The sequence below is a fragment of the Rhipicephalus microplus genome, unplaced genomic scaffold, assembly GCF_043290135.1.
Source record: "Rhipicephalus microplus isolate Deutch F79 unplaced genomic scaffold, USDA_Rmic scaffold_41, whole genome shotgun sequence".
In the NCBI taxonomy this organism is placed as follows: domain Eukaryota; kingdom Metazoa; phylum Arthropoda; class Arachnida; order Ixodida; family Ixodidae; genus Rhipicephalus; species Rhipicephalus microplus.
The window spans coordinates 734,503-751,313 of NW_027464614.1; the positions used below are offsets into that span (position 1 = coordinate 734,503).

Consider the following 16,811-nt stretch of genomic DNA (forward strand, 5'->3'; position numbering starts at 1 on the left):
AGTCCAGCCGTGGTGTCAATATACCTTTTTAAAATCCATATAGCATGGTGGCCTTAGCCCAGGGTCTCCGTCCAGTCAGCGACGCTCTTCTGTCGTATCCACCGAGCGTTCAGCTGAATGCCTTCAAGGTTAGCGGTGCAATAGCAGCGAAACAACAATAGTAATTGTGCAAGTTTCATATATCAATGTACAGTAAAAATTCAACTATTTCTACAAGGACAGGCTTTACTTTCGTGCAATGCCGGTTCCCGTGACGAAGAGGTCTAACTTACTTTTTTTTTGTTAATTTCATCACACAAAGTGCATAATGCTATTGTCATCCATCACATGTGAGGTGACGCGCAAGAGGGAAAACCGTATGACATGCGTGGTTTTGCTAGTAGTCAGAAAACACGGCACTCTAGCTTTTATTTTTGTGGTAATAGCAATGTGCATTAAAGTTGAGCGCACATGTGCATCGTTCATGCCCGCGAGACATCGCTGGCGTGAACGTGAATGTAGAGTGAAATTATGGTTATTTCGGCAGCCCATGAGAGCGCCCCATACGGCATCAGCGAACACGTAGCGCGCTGTGAAGGCGTGACAATTCGTCCAAGTTCAACAACATTGCATCTCCGCCAAAAGTTTGAGCGGCCATTAAGGAAACGTACTCAAGTGCACTGTCGAAAATAACTCAACATGTTCATACTATTTTTCAGAAGAGTTGTATACTGTCACTGAACTGGTACGAAAGGCAGGGCCCTTCAATCGCCGCATAATCGCGAACATCGCACAGATGTGCTTATTTATTCCCTCAAAATATTTGCGGTAGATTTACTGACTCTATATAGAAACAGCGGAATGGCTTATAAACACCCATTCCACTTTATTTAAACCGATGAAAATGCGCCTTTCCTTATAGGTGCACAGCCAGTAGGCAACGCAGAGAAAAAAAAAAAGAAACCGAAACACGCTCCACAATCCTCCGGACTATTTCGCGCATGAATACATGTGCCGAACCTCCACGCGCGTTATCTCTGCCGTCATACCGCCCCGCAGAGATTTGCTCGGTAGTTGCGTGAATGCGCCTCGTGTACGTGCTTCGGTGTACTCGAAATCGTTAAACATTTTTTTCTAAACACGCGCTTCGGTGAAGGGAGCGGCGTCAGCTGCAGTTTCAAGATGGAAAGTTGTTGCAGTAGTACTGCGATGGACCCTCGTTATCACGTTTTCTGTGGCGATCCAGCTGGAGAAGAAGTTGCGGCAATGTCCGTGTGTGAAGTGTTCTCGTCGCGTCGAGATGTCACACCCAGATACGCCCTGCCTCGTGAAATTGGGCACTACTCTCTACTTCAAGACGGTGAGGACTTTAAGTTCGTGGATGGAGACGGTGCAAAGAGGTACCTGCGAAGGCAGATTCCGTTTTGTCCCATGTGGAACCTGAACGACGGATACGCGAAAGCATCGCACGTCAATTGGATTAGCCTGACACCGGCAGAATGTGTACTCCGCTGGATTGTTCGCAACAAAGACAAGGCGGTGACACTTTCGACCAGTGAAGGGCAGTCGGAACGGTAAGTGCGCTCTCCTACGGTGTTATTATGAGTACTAATTCAAACATTGCATACGAAATACTTTGCTTACCTCTATCTATCTATCATCACTTGCGGTAGACCAAAATCAGTATGGGAAGGTAAAAGGGTTTGGTGATTTTGACATTCTCGTCGTAACATGAACAACGTGTAAATCCCGTCGCGTACGACGTCACACCACCTCCTCCAGACACGTATGGTACATACCAGTCACCCCGTATTCGCAATGTTCATAGACTGTCGCGCCGCCTGGCGATATTTAGGAGCGTCCTGTCTAGGATGATCAGTAGCAAACGTTCCTTTGTTCGGCTGTGCTAGCCTCCGTGTTAACGCGTTAGCAGGAAACGAACACAAACCACGTTTTACTATTCCTGCGTCAGTAAATATGCTGGACCAGCCGTGACACGATAAATTCAATTCGTTCTTGCGTGACTGGAAGCTTTCGTGATTACACAAGGCAACTCGCACGTTCGATCATATAGCCCGCAGAGTGCACATATCAGTTTTTCCAGATTTTCGAAGCCATTTTGGATAGTTAAGTATTATTGTCTGATCTTTGGATCCGAAAATTACCTTGTTTTACGTGTCTATAGCATTCACCAGTGATTTCGTAGTGCATAAATCACATAACATTCATTGTTCTCGGTATGTAGCGCAAGGTCGCGATTTGCTCTTCCAAACTTTGGCTAATGCTGCGCTGCTTGATTTTTAGGTTCTATGATAGATGGCAGCACACTTCAAGCGATTCGCTTCTTGCCGGGTGTCAGAGTGAATTGTTCTCCGCGCCTAGATGAGTGATGCCTTGTTGTTGTTGTGTGTGGTGAGTTGCGCGTTGTTAGTGTTATCAAAGTCGTTCGGCAGAGAGAATTCCTCAGAAAACTTTCAGTAGTGGTGTTCAAAGAAACCGTCTTGATGTCGAGGATTTGGTATGGTGGCTAGAATTGGGAGGTGACGCCAGCGCCCGCATATTCGCCGAGCGCGCGCGATCCTCGTTTTCAAGCGCCGCCGCGACGGCCACCACGGCGCTCCTGTCGGCATAGTGATGCGGGCGAAGCGCGCGCTCCGCGCTCTCTCGTCGACTCGCCGCTGGGTTCGCTGGTTCGCCTCTGGAAGCGTGTCTGGGTGTGTGCAGTTTTCCGCGTTGATGTCTCGCTTATGGCAAAATGTATTTAGTTGCTGACATGACAGTGTGAGTGCCGACCTTAGGATGAACTCCAGCACTACGAAAGCGAGGCAACGCCACTGCTTTGCTCCTGGCTGCACGAGCGGCTATGTGTCATCGAGGGAGCAAGGTCAGCGTGCTTCTCTTTTCTCTGTTCCCAAAGACCCTGCCCTCTTCGAAGCCTGGCAACGAGCCGTACCCCGTGCCGACAAGTCGTTGGACGTGAAGTCGGCGCTATGTGAGCTTCATTTCGACGAGCAGTTTATTGAGCGTTTTTACACGCATGTGATAAACGGCGAAACTGTTCAGATTCCCCGAGGGAAACCGGTGCTGAAATCTGACGCGGTGCCAACCATATTCCCAAATGTTCCTGCGTATCTTTCAAAGAAAGTGCCGAAGAAAAGGACGTCAAGAACATCCACTTGCGGCCTACCATCGAAAATTCGGCGTCAGGAACCAAGCACGTCTGCTTGCGAGGAGACAGCTGGCTCGTACAGCACAGAAAGCGACAGTAACCAAATACCTGTTCCGAATGTGCCCGCAATTCCCGACGTCCGCAAGTGTGGTCTTCCCAGCGCTTACTGGGCTCGACATCTAATTGCTGGAGCCGACAACGCCACGGTGTTTACAGTTTGCGCACTAGATGGTGACAAGTTGACTATTGACAAGTATGTGCTAATGACATCAGATGAAAACAAACTTCAAGCGACAGCTTTTGTGCAAGCCACAAAAATAAAGACCCTTGACATTACCGACATCGAAATGGCAGAAGAGTTGCTTCGCGACGTCGACTCCATGATACCATGCAGAGGGTTTGGTAAAACTGGTGAATTTGGAGTGAATTTAAAGTACAAGGAGAAGAATTTTGATGGCAGAACCTTCAGCCCATCTTGCCGTGGGGTTGCTCCAACGCCAGAAAAAGCCTGCCCACAATGCAAGCACCTCAGAAGACTACTCCTGAATCGTGAGTCCTACAGGCGAAGAAAAGGCAAAAATGTGGCCCAGTCCCAAAAGCTTTCATACAGGCTTAAGCTGCGAACAGCGCAAGCGAAAAGAAGTCGCCTGAGTGTCCTGCAGGCTAAATCACTCATCAAACAAATGAAAGGAAAGAATGCACGGAATGATTCTACAGCATTTGAAGAAGCGGTGAAGGCCCTACCCATTAAGCAGCAGCAACAAGTCAAGGCGTGCTTTGCTGCGGCTAAAAGAAAATCCACGAAAGGGATGAAGTATGAAAGTGAATGGGCTCTAGAGTGCCTTATTATGTCCATGAAAAGCCCACGCTTCTATGAGCATATACGCAAAAACAACATCATGACGTTGCCTTCTCGAACATCACTACGTCGATGTCTCAAGCGTTACAGGAGTGGATTCGGCCTGAGCGAAAAAGTGTTTGCTGCTGTGGCGGAAAAAACAAAATCTATGGACTTGTTCCAGCGCCATGGTGGGCTGTTAATTGTTGAGATTAAGCTATCTGAACACTTGAGCTTGGGAACCGATGGCACCATCGAAGGTTTTGTGGACCTTGGGAAGTTCACACCAGAGAGTGAGCGCTCCGTAGCATGTGACCATGGCCTTGTAGTATTGTTCGTGCCTTTTACAGGCACGTGGCACCAGATTATTTGTGTGTTCGCATCACGCAGCAATGTGAAGTCCGAGACGTTAGGCAAAATAATCCTCGAAGCAGTAGTCATGAGCGAAAACGCCGGTCTGCACGTAGACTTTATCACCACTGATGGAGCTGCGTGGAACAGAAGCATGTGGCACTCATTCGGCATACACGGCAGGAAAGAAAACACAGTATGTAGAAGGCAGCACCCTACAGACCCAGAACGTTTTCTGCACTTCATCTCGGACTTCCCACACCTTCTTAAATGTGTGAGGAACACCTTTGTTCGAACGGGCGTGAAACTGCCAGAAGGCCATGCCAGTGTTGACCCTATTGACTGTGCCCGGAAGCTTGATGAACAGCATGACACGACTCTCAAAGTCATGCCTCATATTAGCAAATCGGTTGTGCATCCCAATGGCTTTGAGAAAATGAGGGTAAATTATGCAGTGCGGCTTTACAGTGAAGAAGTCCTCAGAGGCCTTTTCTTGTACAATGCAACCATCGAAGAAAAGCATGGGAGCACAGCGGCGACAGTCAGCTTTGTGGAAAGAATGAGAAGGCTCATTGAGGCCATGACTTCAAGGTGCAGTTCGGGTGCACTTAAGCCTGGAGGGATGCACGAGAAGTGCATTCAAAACTTCTTGACTTACCTGGACGATTGGGAAACAGCTGCTGGCTCCGGAGGTTTCCTAAGCCGCAGTACAGCCGAGGGGCTTCGTGTTACCTTATCAAGCACGCTACACCTTCTCCGCTACCTGACGATGAAGTTGAACTTCAGCTATATGATGACATGCCGCTTGAGTCAGGACCCCCTGGAGAGGCTGTTTGGAATCGTCCGACAAATGTCTGGATGCAATGATCATCCGACTGCCTCCCAGTTCCTAATCTCGGTCAACACTTTGAGCTTCCAGAATTTGGCAAAACCACCGAAAGGAAGCAATGTGTCCTCAGGACGGCTGAGAAGTCTGCTGGGATCTGACAACGGAAAGGACCTCACTCCTCGGAGGAAATTAGACGAGCTTCTTGACGTAGGAAACCTTGCCGAAGCACATGAAGTGCTCAATGAATACGGCCACGGCACCGAGCATGCAGACATGGTCGTGCAAAGCAGCGATGCCAGACTCATATTCTACATGGCTGGATATGTGGCAAGAAAAAGCGTTGCAAGCACCAAATGTGCAGAGTGCAGCCAGCAGCTCCTACAAGGCGAGAACGATCCATCTCCAGCTGCAGCATCCCTCACGGCTGCTGTTGACCGAGGAGGCCTGCTGTACCCATCAGTCAAGCTCAATGAACTCGTGACCACTCTCGAGAACACTTTTACCCACTGCTTCAGTGTTACAGAAGTCAAACCTGACAGCATCATGGACTTGGTTTCCTTCTTGCAGTTAAGAAAGCTTACACTTGTTGGCTGCCCTGACCACAGTATGTCCCTCACAAACAAAATTATCAAGTTTTATGTTCTTACTAGGCTCCACTTTCATGTCAAAGCCCAGAACAGCAAACGAAACGCTAAGCAGGAAAGAATGAAATTGCTGAAGCTTAGACGCGTGCTCTGAGTTTGATATTGTAACTTTAAGCTCTATTGATTTTTTTTTTGCCGAGTGGAAAGTGATTGTATGCCTCTTATTACTTAGTGCCAAGCGATGCGCTGTCTGTGTGCAATGTTTCAATGTTTTTAACTACTCCCGAGCGTATGTAAATGTGCGTATTTTTCATTTTATTTTATTTTACCCTGTATTCCATGATGTGCAATAGATCTTCCTAATAATATGATGTGCAATAAATATTTGTTTTATTTTCCTCGCCCAGAACTTTGGTAATATTTTTTTTAAAAAAACGCCGTCGCCTTGCACTCCAAAACACTGCAGGGATATGCGAACGAAAGCTTTAATTTGCGCAGATTCAACGTCACAGAAGTCTTGCAGCGGCAGCCAATTTCTTTTAATGCTTGAAATGGCGTTCTATCAGCCATCGTCACAGTGAGTTATCTGAATCGCCAATTTATCTGAATCATGCTTCAGCAACAGCATCTTTGAAAGGTCCGCGAGCTCAAGGCGCGCGCGCGTAACTAGCATCACCATTCCGCCGACAGCGCCACCGCCGCGCTGCTCGAAACGAAGGAGCGGCTCCGAGCTCCCGTTGGCGTCACCTCCCAATTCTAGCCACCATAGATTTGGCAAGGCTCCCTTTGGCGTTGCATACCCCAGTTGCCGGACATTGGGGTGGTTCCTGCCAGACTGCCGCCAGATTTGCCAAAGAAATATGTCCCTGTAGTTGTGGTTTCTTCGTGTGCGTGCGGTGTCGTCCACGGTGCCTTTCGCGAGTGCGTGAGCGACGGTGGCCGTTTTAATTACCGAAATGAACATGCAATGCGCGTTGCAGAAGTCGGGGCACGTTCTCTTGCTGTGTGTGCAGCTGTAAAAGTAAGAGATCATGTCTCAGAGGAAGGGATTCAGCAACGCGTCTTCCGCCGTGCCTTTCGCGAGTTCGTGTGCGGCGAAACGACCAGCAAGGTTCTGTTTGGCGTCTCATACCCCAGTTGGCAGATTTTGGGGTCGCTGTTGCCACACTGCCGCCAAAATTGGCAGAGAAATGTCTCCTGTAGTTGTGGCTTCTTTGAGGGTTTGGTGTTGTCCGCGGTGCATTTTGCGAGTGCGTGAGCTACATTGGCGAGGCGTTTCGCGAGTGCGTGTGCGATGAACTTGTTCGCGAGTGTGTGTGCGACGTAATTAACTGAATTATCCGCGCGTTGCATAAGTGGGGATGCGTTCTCTCTCTGTATCTACCATGAGTGATCAGCGTGCAGTGAGAGATGTCTGCTTATTTTTATACTGCGCTCTCGAGCTGAGGTACAACAAACATTCATTATTTATAATGTTGGTCGTTTGTGCTTAATATAGGTGCAGCCCTGCAGGCGACGGTGGCTCGTCGGGTGGGGCCCCATATTCAGGTACTCGCGAGTCGCGCTTCATTCGCTCCAACTGCTGCAATAAAGCAGCCTTCCAGGCATATATAGCTGTAGCATATCCGATGTACCCCAAATATGCAGCCTTGGCACGTTTATTCTTCATGTGTACACGAGTCCGAACGATATGTCTTGTGCTGACACAGCTAAGGGAAGCGTAGCGTCCTGGTCGTGGCGCTTGGTGACGCGGCATGATGTGTGAAAAAAAAAAGACAGCATATCCGCAGGGTGAATAATGAAGAGTGGAGCGAAGCATCCGTCCGTCCATTCGTTCTTGCTTCCGTCCGTCTGTGGGACCGTCTGTGCGTCCATCCGCCCGTCCATGCGTGCGTCTGTTTGTGCGTCCGCACGTTCATCCGTGCGTCCGTCAATACATCTGTCTGTGCGTTCGTTCATTCGAAGGCCGTAGGTTCGATTCCTACTCACGGAGTTAATTTTTCTCCCACTTTTCTTCATATTTACATCACATTGGTTCTTCACGCAATATAATGAGATCTAAAAGACAATAATGCCAAGTATAGGGGAAGTTATTAGATCGAATGGTAATGTAACTGTGAAGGAAGAAAAGTGGGTGAAAGATAACTTGCCGTGAGCAGGAACCGCACCTGCGACATTCAATAAAATATATATATATATATATATATATATATATATATATATATATATCATGCGCTCAAAAGTCGCGGGTGCGTTGCAGAGCCCGAAAGGCATCACGTTGAACTTATATAGCCCGTCGGGAGTTGCGAATGCCGTTTTCTCCCTATCGTCTTTATGCATGGGGATCTGCCAGTACCCAGCACCTCCACCACGTATGAAGTCTTGGTAGTCTTAGCTGCGTCGGCGTTCATTTGAGGAAAGACCTCGAAAAACGAAAGGGCAGAGCCGGTACACAGACGATGACGATGATGATGACCCAGAGTGTGGCAATGAGGACAAAGTGACAAGCTGATGATGGTGATTGTGATAATGCAGGGATGATGACGATGTAAGTAACAAATGCCCACACTATATATATATATATATATATATATATATATATATATATATATATATATATATATATATATATAATAAAGGAAAGAAGTGTATACGTAAGGGCTCGTTTTTCCGTGTTTTAACGCAATATTAATGAGATCTAACAGACAGTGTTGCCAAGGAATGTACAGGGGAAGTTATTAGAACCAATGGAATGTGAATAAGAAGAAAGAAGAAAGAAAAGTGGATGAAAAAATAACCAGCCGTGAGCAGGAATCGAACTTACGACCTTCGAGTAACGCGTTCGATGCTCTAACCACTGAGCTATCACAGCGGCCTTCCCTCCATCCACTTTTTTGGGTTTATATGTGAATTTAGAAGTAGGAGTGACAGTCAGCGCCATCCATAAGCCAAACGACGAGTGTGAAAACACTCTTATGCGCATGTTTGGCGTCACGTAGCACGTGAAATTATTATGAGCGGGCAGCTGATTAATTGTCCCTCTTATACAACCTAAACACATCAAGTCTGCCAGTACAAGACCCTCGTTCAATGAAATAAGGGAAAGAAGTGTACACCTCAGGGCTCGTTTTTCCGTGTTTTATCACAATATTAATGAGATCTAACAGACAGTAATGCCAAGGAATGTACAGGGGAAGTTAGTAGAACCAATGGAATGTGAATAAGAAGAAAGAAAAGTGGATGAAAAAATAACCAGCCGTGAGCTGGAATTGAACCTACGACCTTAGAATAACGCGTTCGATGCTCTAACCACTGAGCTATCACAGCGGCCTTCCCTCCATCCACTTTTTTGGGTTTATATGTGAATTTAGAAGTAGGAGTGACAGTCAGCGCCATCTATAAGCCAAACGACGAGTGTGAAAACACTCTTATGCGCATGTTTGGCGTCACGTAGCACGTGAACTTATTATGAGCGGGCAGCTGATTAATTGTCCCTCTTATACAACCTAAACACACCAAGTCTGCCAGTACGAGACCCTCGTTCAATGAAATGAGGGAAAGAAGTGTACACCTAAGGGCTCGTTTTTCCGTGTTTTAACACAATAATAATGAGATCTAACAGACAGTAATTCCAAGGAATGTACAGGGGAAGTTAGTAGAACCAATGGAATGTGAATAAGAAGAAAGAAAAGTGGATGAAAAAATAACCAGCCGTGAGCAGGAATCGAACCTACAACCTTCGAATAACGCGTTCGATGCTCTAACCACTGAGCTATCACAGCGGCCTTCCCTCCGTCCACTTTTTTGGGTTTATATGTGAATTTAGAAGTAGGAGTGATAGTCAGCGCCATCCATAAGCCAAACAACGAGTGTGAAAACACTCTTATGCGCATGTTTGGCGTCACGTAGCACGTGAAATTATTATGAGCGGGCAGCTGAATAATTGTCCCTCTTATACAACCTAAACACACCATGTCTGCCAGTACGACAGACTTGGTGTTGTTAGGTTTGGCCTGGAGATTCATCTGAGCAGACGCCTTTGTGCGTAAGCAGATCCACTAGTGAGGCTCTTAATCCCTTCGGCGCCCAGTCTGACAGACGCCGTCGAAGATTTGAGCAATTATCCAGATCAAGCAGCAAGCAAAGGCGAGTTCCCGTCCTTCAAATGCGGACCCTTTTGTCGTCCCTTCAAGCAGAAGCGGTGACTAATGGACTCGGCGACTCATCGGGCAACGGGAAAGCTGGCGTGACCAGCGACAGAGTTGACGGCGGAGCGGCGCTTCTTTAATCCTCAGTCAAGTAGCCGACCGGCCGACTGCCTATGCCCGCCAGGCATTGTCCCTTCTGGCCTGAGGAGGAGACGTCGTGGCGCCGCGACGCCACGATGAAAGAGGGCAACAGGGACGGCGTCTTCCTGAAAGAGACCGTGACGGACACCGCAGATCGCCCCGCTAATTGGGCGAGCTGTGCGGTGGACCCTTTGAAGTAGGCGGCCAGGATCGTGGGAACTCTCGACAAACGGCACACACACGACGAGGAAGAGCCCTGCTGGTGCCACCACAGTGCAGTGTTCACGTGGACCGGGCATGCTCGCCCCCCTTACCTGTGTGTGCGTGATTGGTGTTCGACTCGGGAGAGGAGGAGCCCGACAGGGCATAAAACGACGCCGCAGAGTGCTGGACGTCGCTCTGAACTATGTATCCTTTAACCACGACGCTCGTGGTTTGGGAAACCACTATCCCTTCTTTTCTGTAAATATGTGTAAATAGTCCCTTAAACCCCTGTTTTGTTCTCGTATCCTCCGCGACCTTCCTTCCTTCGTCGACCTTTACAGTGTGTACTGGCAGACTCTGTGTGTTTAGGTTGTATAAGAGGGACAATTAATCAGCTGCCCGCTCATAATAATTTCACGTGCTACGTGACGCCAAACATGCGCATAAGAGTGTTTTCACACTCGTCGTTTGGCTTATAGATGGCGCTGACTGTCACTCCTACTTCTAAATTCACATATAAACCCAAAAAAGTGGATGGAGGGAAGGGCGCTGTGATAGCTCAGTGGTTAGAGCATCGAACGCGTTTTTCGAAGGTCGTAGGTTCGATTACTGCTCACGGCTGGTTATTCTTTCATCCACTTTTCTTTCTTCTTATTCACATTTCATTGGTTTTTATAACTTCCCTTGTATATTCCTTGGCATTACTGTCTGTTAGATCTTAATGATATATATATATATATAAATATGAAAGTAGATGCGTTTTCACATAACTGTTTATTGTGCCGACGTTTCCTCGGGAACCCCGTCTTTTTCAAGGCATAATACTATTTACACATGTTCCATGTCTTCTTATATCCTGTAGAGACAGGAGGGGAGGTGTCAAAAGAGAGAAAAAAAAGAAACAGTGAAACGGGAGGACAAACATTAAATAAAATATAGAAAATCTAGGAGAAGAAGCAAGACCGACACGGCATAATTAGAAAGGGGCAGCATTTCAACAGAGTAAAGCAGAGGTAGATAAGCAATGTCATCATTGTTAACAATACCTCCCCCGCACCCACTCTTCCCCAAGTGGGCAGGGTGCCGCCGTTCTTGTATTTCACCTTTCCGTGTAGTCCGCTGGCAGCTCGTTCCTCTTTGAAGTGTATGACAAGTTAATGGGGAGGGCTTAAGCGCTTTGAGTGCGTGCAGGTGGCGGCGGGATGAGCGAAAAAGCCGGTGAATGAGGCACCGCCTTCGATATTCATTATATGCATTGGCTCCTTGTCAGTGAAGGAACAGAATGTGCGTTAAAAATTACAGAAGGAAAAAAAAGAGAACAGGGGGGGGGAGACTGCACGACATCCGAGACAGTCACCACACAGTTGCGGCTCACTGGGAAGACATGCGCGCATGTATGAAAAAGTTAACGAAACCACCTAGCTGTCAGCTCCTTGTCAGTGAAGGAACAGAATGTGCGTTGAAACTTAAAGAAGAGAAAGAAAAAAAAAGAAAAAAAAGGGGGGAGCCGCACGACATCCGGGACCACTTATCTGTGCGTTCCGGCTGTGCTTGATGAGGCAAATCATTTCTATGTTGACAGATGCATAGGCCAAAAGCTTTGTTTGCGGGTAATATTATTGTCGTAATGAAACCGGACTGATTAGAGAGAAGCGTTTGCGTCTTTTAGCGGTCGTAACGCAGACAGAGTGCCTGGGTGTTCATTTATTCCGTATTTTATTGTGTTAAATTTGTAGATAAAATAAGATTCCCGTTGTTCCCGTTCTCTGATTGTTCGAAAGTTGTTTTCTAGTAGTGTAACCCTGATGTCATCAAAGCTGTGGTCTTTTAATGTGCAGTGTTTTGAAAGTGGAAGGCCTGGCAGAGATCGTACATGTGCCCGATGGTTGTTGAATCTAATTCTAAATGGAGTGTCTGTCTGGCCCACGTATTGCTTGTTACATACCCCACATTCCAGGAGGTATATGACGTTGTCTGAGTCATGGTCTAGTGCACCTCTTATCTTGTACTTAAAATCCGAGTGGGCGCTTTTCGCCACTGTCATTGTCTGCATGTGTTCGCATACCCTGCATCTGCTTTTTCCGCAAGGGTGACACCCAATTTGAGGTTTCACACCTATCTTGGAATTTATTAACTGATCCTTTATATTTTTCGGCCTTCTGTATACAACACAAGGAGGAGAAGTGAAAATTTTGGATAGTCGCACGCTCTGTTCCAATATGTTAAAGTGTTTTCTTAGGACCTTGTTTATGTTCGGTGGGTTGCTCGTGAAAGTTAATAGCAAGTTTTTGTTGCGGTGTTGGTCGGCGTTTCTCTGGTGGTTGAGAAGAATCTGGCGGTCCAGATTTTCAGCTTTTTTGATGGCGTCATCGATGATAGCTGGCGGGTATTCTTGATTAAGGAGTACTTCGCGCATATGTGTGCTGTTTTTGTGGAATTCCTCAGTGCGGGAGCAGATTCGTCGAAATCTGTGTGCTTGGGAATAGGGAATGCTGGTCTTGCAATGTCGCGGGTGGCAGCTTTTGAAGTGCAGGTATTGTTGCCTGTCTGTAGGTTTTCTGTATACGTTAGTTACCAACGCACCATCGTCAACTCGAATGAGTACATCAAGAAAGTTTATTTCAGTGTTAGAGTAGGTGTGTGTAAAATAAATGCTGGGGTGTACCTGGTTGAATGCCTGTATGAATTTGAGGAGCTCGTTTTCCGAATGTGTCCAAATTATGAATATATCATCTAGGTACCGTTTATAGAGTAATGGTTTGATACTACAAGATGAAAGAAAATTGGACTCTATGTGGTGCATGAATATGTAGCGTAGTTTGGGGCCATTCTTGTACCCATTGCCGTACCGCTGATTTGAAGATAGTACTGGTTGTTAAATTCAAAGCTGTTCAAATCGAGTGCAAGTCTTGTGAAGATTTCAATTACTTTTTTGCTTGGATAAGCGACAGCGTTGTGTGTGCCATACGATTCAACAAGCGCCCTTACAACATCGTCATGTGGGATATTTGTGTAGAGTGAGCTAACATCCAATGTTACGAGAAATGCACCGTCTGGAATTTTCACGTCTGCTATTTCCCGAAGGAAGTGGTTTGTGTCTCGCAAAAAGGACCCATGTGTGGGTGGTATGTCTTTTATTAAAGAATCAATATAACTGGAAATGGGTTCCGTTAACGTTCCCGTGCCTGATATAATGTGTCTGCCAGGGTTATTCTCTTTATGAATCTTTGGCAGCATGTAAAAACGACCAGGCGCCGAATGTACCGTAATAAGTGCCTTTTTAAGCTTTGAATTAATGGCGCCTTCACGTGTGAGATTCTCTAGGGTTGTTACAATGATCTTTTTGTGCTCCGTGGTAGGGTCAAAGTCGAGGTGTTTGTAGAATTGTTTGTTATTTAGTTGTCGCTTGCCTTCCTCAATGTAGTCCGATCTATTCAGAACAACAATCGCGCCTCGTTTGTCTGCTGGTTTAATGACGAGATCTTCGCAGTTGCTCAACGTGAGTAGTGCCTCTTTTTCTCTTTTTGATATGTTATTCATGCTTGGTTTGTGCACTTTGTACGCATGTATAACATCTTTTTGAACCGCGTCTATATAGATATCCAGATGTCGATCTCTGTTGGCGTGTGGGGTCTATTGTTGTCCGATTACCCCACGAAAAAGTGCGTTATCTTTTTCGGGTTTATCAAAGAGTTATTCCTCCAATCGTAAATTTCGTGCGAAGTTGTCTAGGTCTTTTAGGAGCGTGAATTCATCATACCTTCCGTTGCCAGGGCAGAATGTAAGTCCGCGTGATAGTATACTCAATTTTTCTTTGCCTAGTTCTTTGTCGGAAAGGTTAATAACGTTTGGCTCTTTTTTGGGGTGTGGTGGCAAATTTTTTTGAACGTGAGATGATTTGGTATTTCTTCCGTAAGCAGCAGTGGGTATAGCTTGTGACACATTGTCCCGCGCGAATTTCTTCCTCTTAAGTTTTTCAATTTCCTCCGTTTTTTTTGTGCTCAAATACGTCTAGTTCTTTAGTTTCCCACTTCGAAAGAGAAAACTTGTTTCTTAAATACCGCTCCTCGTCTGTCAGTGCGTTTAGAGTCTTTCTATAGTGTTCGATGGTGACCTTCGTTAGCTCTTGTGTGGCGTGATGAAGAATTTCGTTCCACCGTTTCATTTCCCCTTCGGCGAAGTTATGCATCGATGGTGTTAGCGACAAGCACAGCCCCTTCGGAGCCGTACCCGCCAGTACATATTGCTCGAGGCTTCGCACGTGAAGTTCGTGCCGTATTCTTTTGTCAACCACTTTTCTAAGTTTAAGAAAATTTGGACCCGTTCTATGGCCCAGTTCATCTGAAACGGACGGAGTTTGCCCACTCGCACAGCCAGTATGTCACTTTGCACAGACGCGGCGAATAGAGCCGCAAGGTGCCCGGAGGTCGTTCCTGGTTTGGGTTGGAGCTCCATCCCGTTGTGCCTCCCGTGACGAGCTGGCCTGTAGACGCCTGCTGTTGGCTGCTGGTGGTTGCTGCTTGTTCGTTGATGATGTTGGCTGCTGATTTTTTCTTGCGGGTGGTTTATTCTGGCCACTCGTTGCTGTTGATTTTGGTACAGCTGGCCGTTGTTGTTGGCCCGGATTACCCTTCGTCATCGTTTCCGGGGTGTGTGTTGTAGGCGTCGACGACAGCCGTGGCAAGCTTCATGGCAGTTGTGCACTCGGTGAGGGGGGTCCCGACGGGGTATGCTGGCCTGGAGAAGGGGCAGCAGCTGTTTCTGGGGCTGCTGGGTTCATATTCTTCTCTTTGCCGCCTCGACAGGTGGCATCGGAAGAGTCACGCCGCAGTGCTTGGGAGTAGGATGGCGTCTCCCGAAGCTCGTACGCCCCCGCCTCTGGTTGTGGCGCGTGTTCCAGCCAGTTGTTGATGTATGGCTGCCGTAAGTCGAGGCAAGCGACAACTAAATAACAAACAATTCTACAAACACCTCTACTTTGACCATACCACGGAGCACAAAAAGATCATTGTAACAATCCTAGAGAATCTCACACGTGAAGGCGCCATTAATTCAAAGCTTAAAAAGGCACTTATTACGGTACATTCAGCGCCTGGTCGTTTTTACATGCTGCCGAAGATTCATAAAGAGAATAACCCTGGCAGACCCATTATATCAGGCACGGGAACGTTAACGAAACCCATTTCCAGTTATATTGATTCTTTAATAAAAGACATACCACCCACACATGAGTCCTTCTTGCGAGACACAAACCACTTCCTTCGGGAAATAGCAGACGTGAAAATTCCAGATGGTGCATTTCTCGTAACATTGGATGTTAGCTCACTCTACACAAATATCCCACATGACGATTGTGAAAGGGCGCTTGTTGAATCGTATGGCACACACAACCCTGTCGCTTATCCAAGCAAAAAAGTAATTGAAATCTTCACAAGACTTGTACTCGATTTGAACAGCTTTGAATTTAACAACTAGTACTATCTTCAAATCAGCGGTACTGCAATGGGAACAAGAATGGCCCCAAACTACGCTAACATATTCATGCACCACATAGAGTCCAATTTTCTTTCATCTTGTAATATCAAACCATTACTCTATAAACGGTACCTAGATGATATATTCATAATTTGGACACATTCGGAAAACGAGCTCCTCAAATTCATACAGGCATTCAACCAGGTACACCCCAGCATTTATTTTACACACACCTACTCTAACACTGAAATAAACTTTCTTGATGTACTCATTCGAGTTGACGATGGTGCGTTGGTAACTAACGTATACAGAAAACCTACAGACAGGCAACAATACCTGCACTTCAAAAGCTGCCACCCGCGACATTGCAAGACCAGCATTCCCTATTCCCAAGCACACAGATTTCGACGAATCTGCTCCCGCACCGAGGACTTCCACAAAAACAGCACACATATGCGCGAAGTACTCCTTAATCAAGAATACCCGCCAGCTATCATCGATGACGCCATCAAAAAAGCTGAAAATCTGGACCGCCAGATTCTTCTCAACCACCAGAGAAACGCCTACCAACACTGCAACAAAAACTTGCTATTAACTTTCACGAGCAACCCACCGAACATAAACAATGTCCTAAGAAAACACTTTAACATATTGATACAGAGGGTGCGACTATCCAAAATTTTCACTTCTCCTCCTTGTGTTGTATACAGAAGGCCGAAAAATATAAAGGATCATTTAATAAATTCCAAGATAGGTGTGAAACCTCAAATTGGGTGTCACCCTTGCGGAAAAAGCAGATGCAGGGTATGCAAACATATGCAGACAACGACAGTGGCGAAAAGCACCCACTCAGATTTTAAGCACAGGATAAGAGGTGCACTAGACTGTGACTCAGACAACGTCATATACCTCCTGGAATGTGGGGTATGTAACAAGCTATACGTGGGCCAGACAGACACTGCGTTTAGAATTAGATTCAACAACCATCGGGCACATGTACGATCTCTGCCAGGCCTTCCACTTTCAAAACACTGCACATTGAAAGACCACAGCTTTGATGACATCAGGGTTACACTACTAGAAAACAACTTTC

The 16,811-nt window shown here is 46.5% G+C and overlaps 1 protein-coding gene across 2 annotated transcripts in view; it reads left to right on the plus strand.

Moving 5' to 3' along the window:
* Positions 1 to 1,013: 1,013 nt before the first annotated feature.
* The window catches only part of LOC142787010 (decapping and exoribonuclease protein-like), a 123,611-nt gene continuing 107,813 nt past the window's right edge, over positions 1,014 to 16,811 (plus strand). The window contains exon 1 of one of the 2 annotated variants that reach the window (XM_075884627.1): positions 1,014 to 1,553. In XM_075884627.1, the coding sequence (XP_075740742.1) occupies positions 1,162 to 1,553 (392 nt within the window). In that variant the 5' untranslated portion in view covers positions 1,014 to 1,161. The remainder of the gene's footprint in view (positions 1,554 to 16,811) is intronic. The other variant, XM_075884628.1, reaches the window with a different exon arrangement.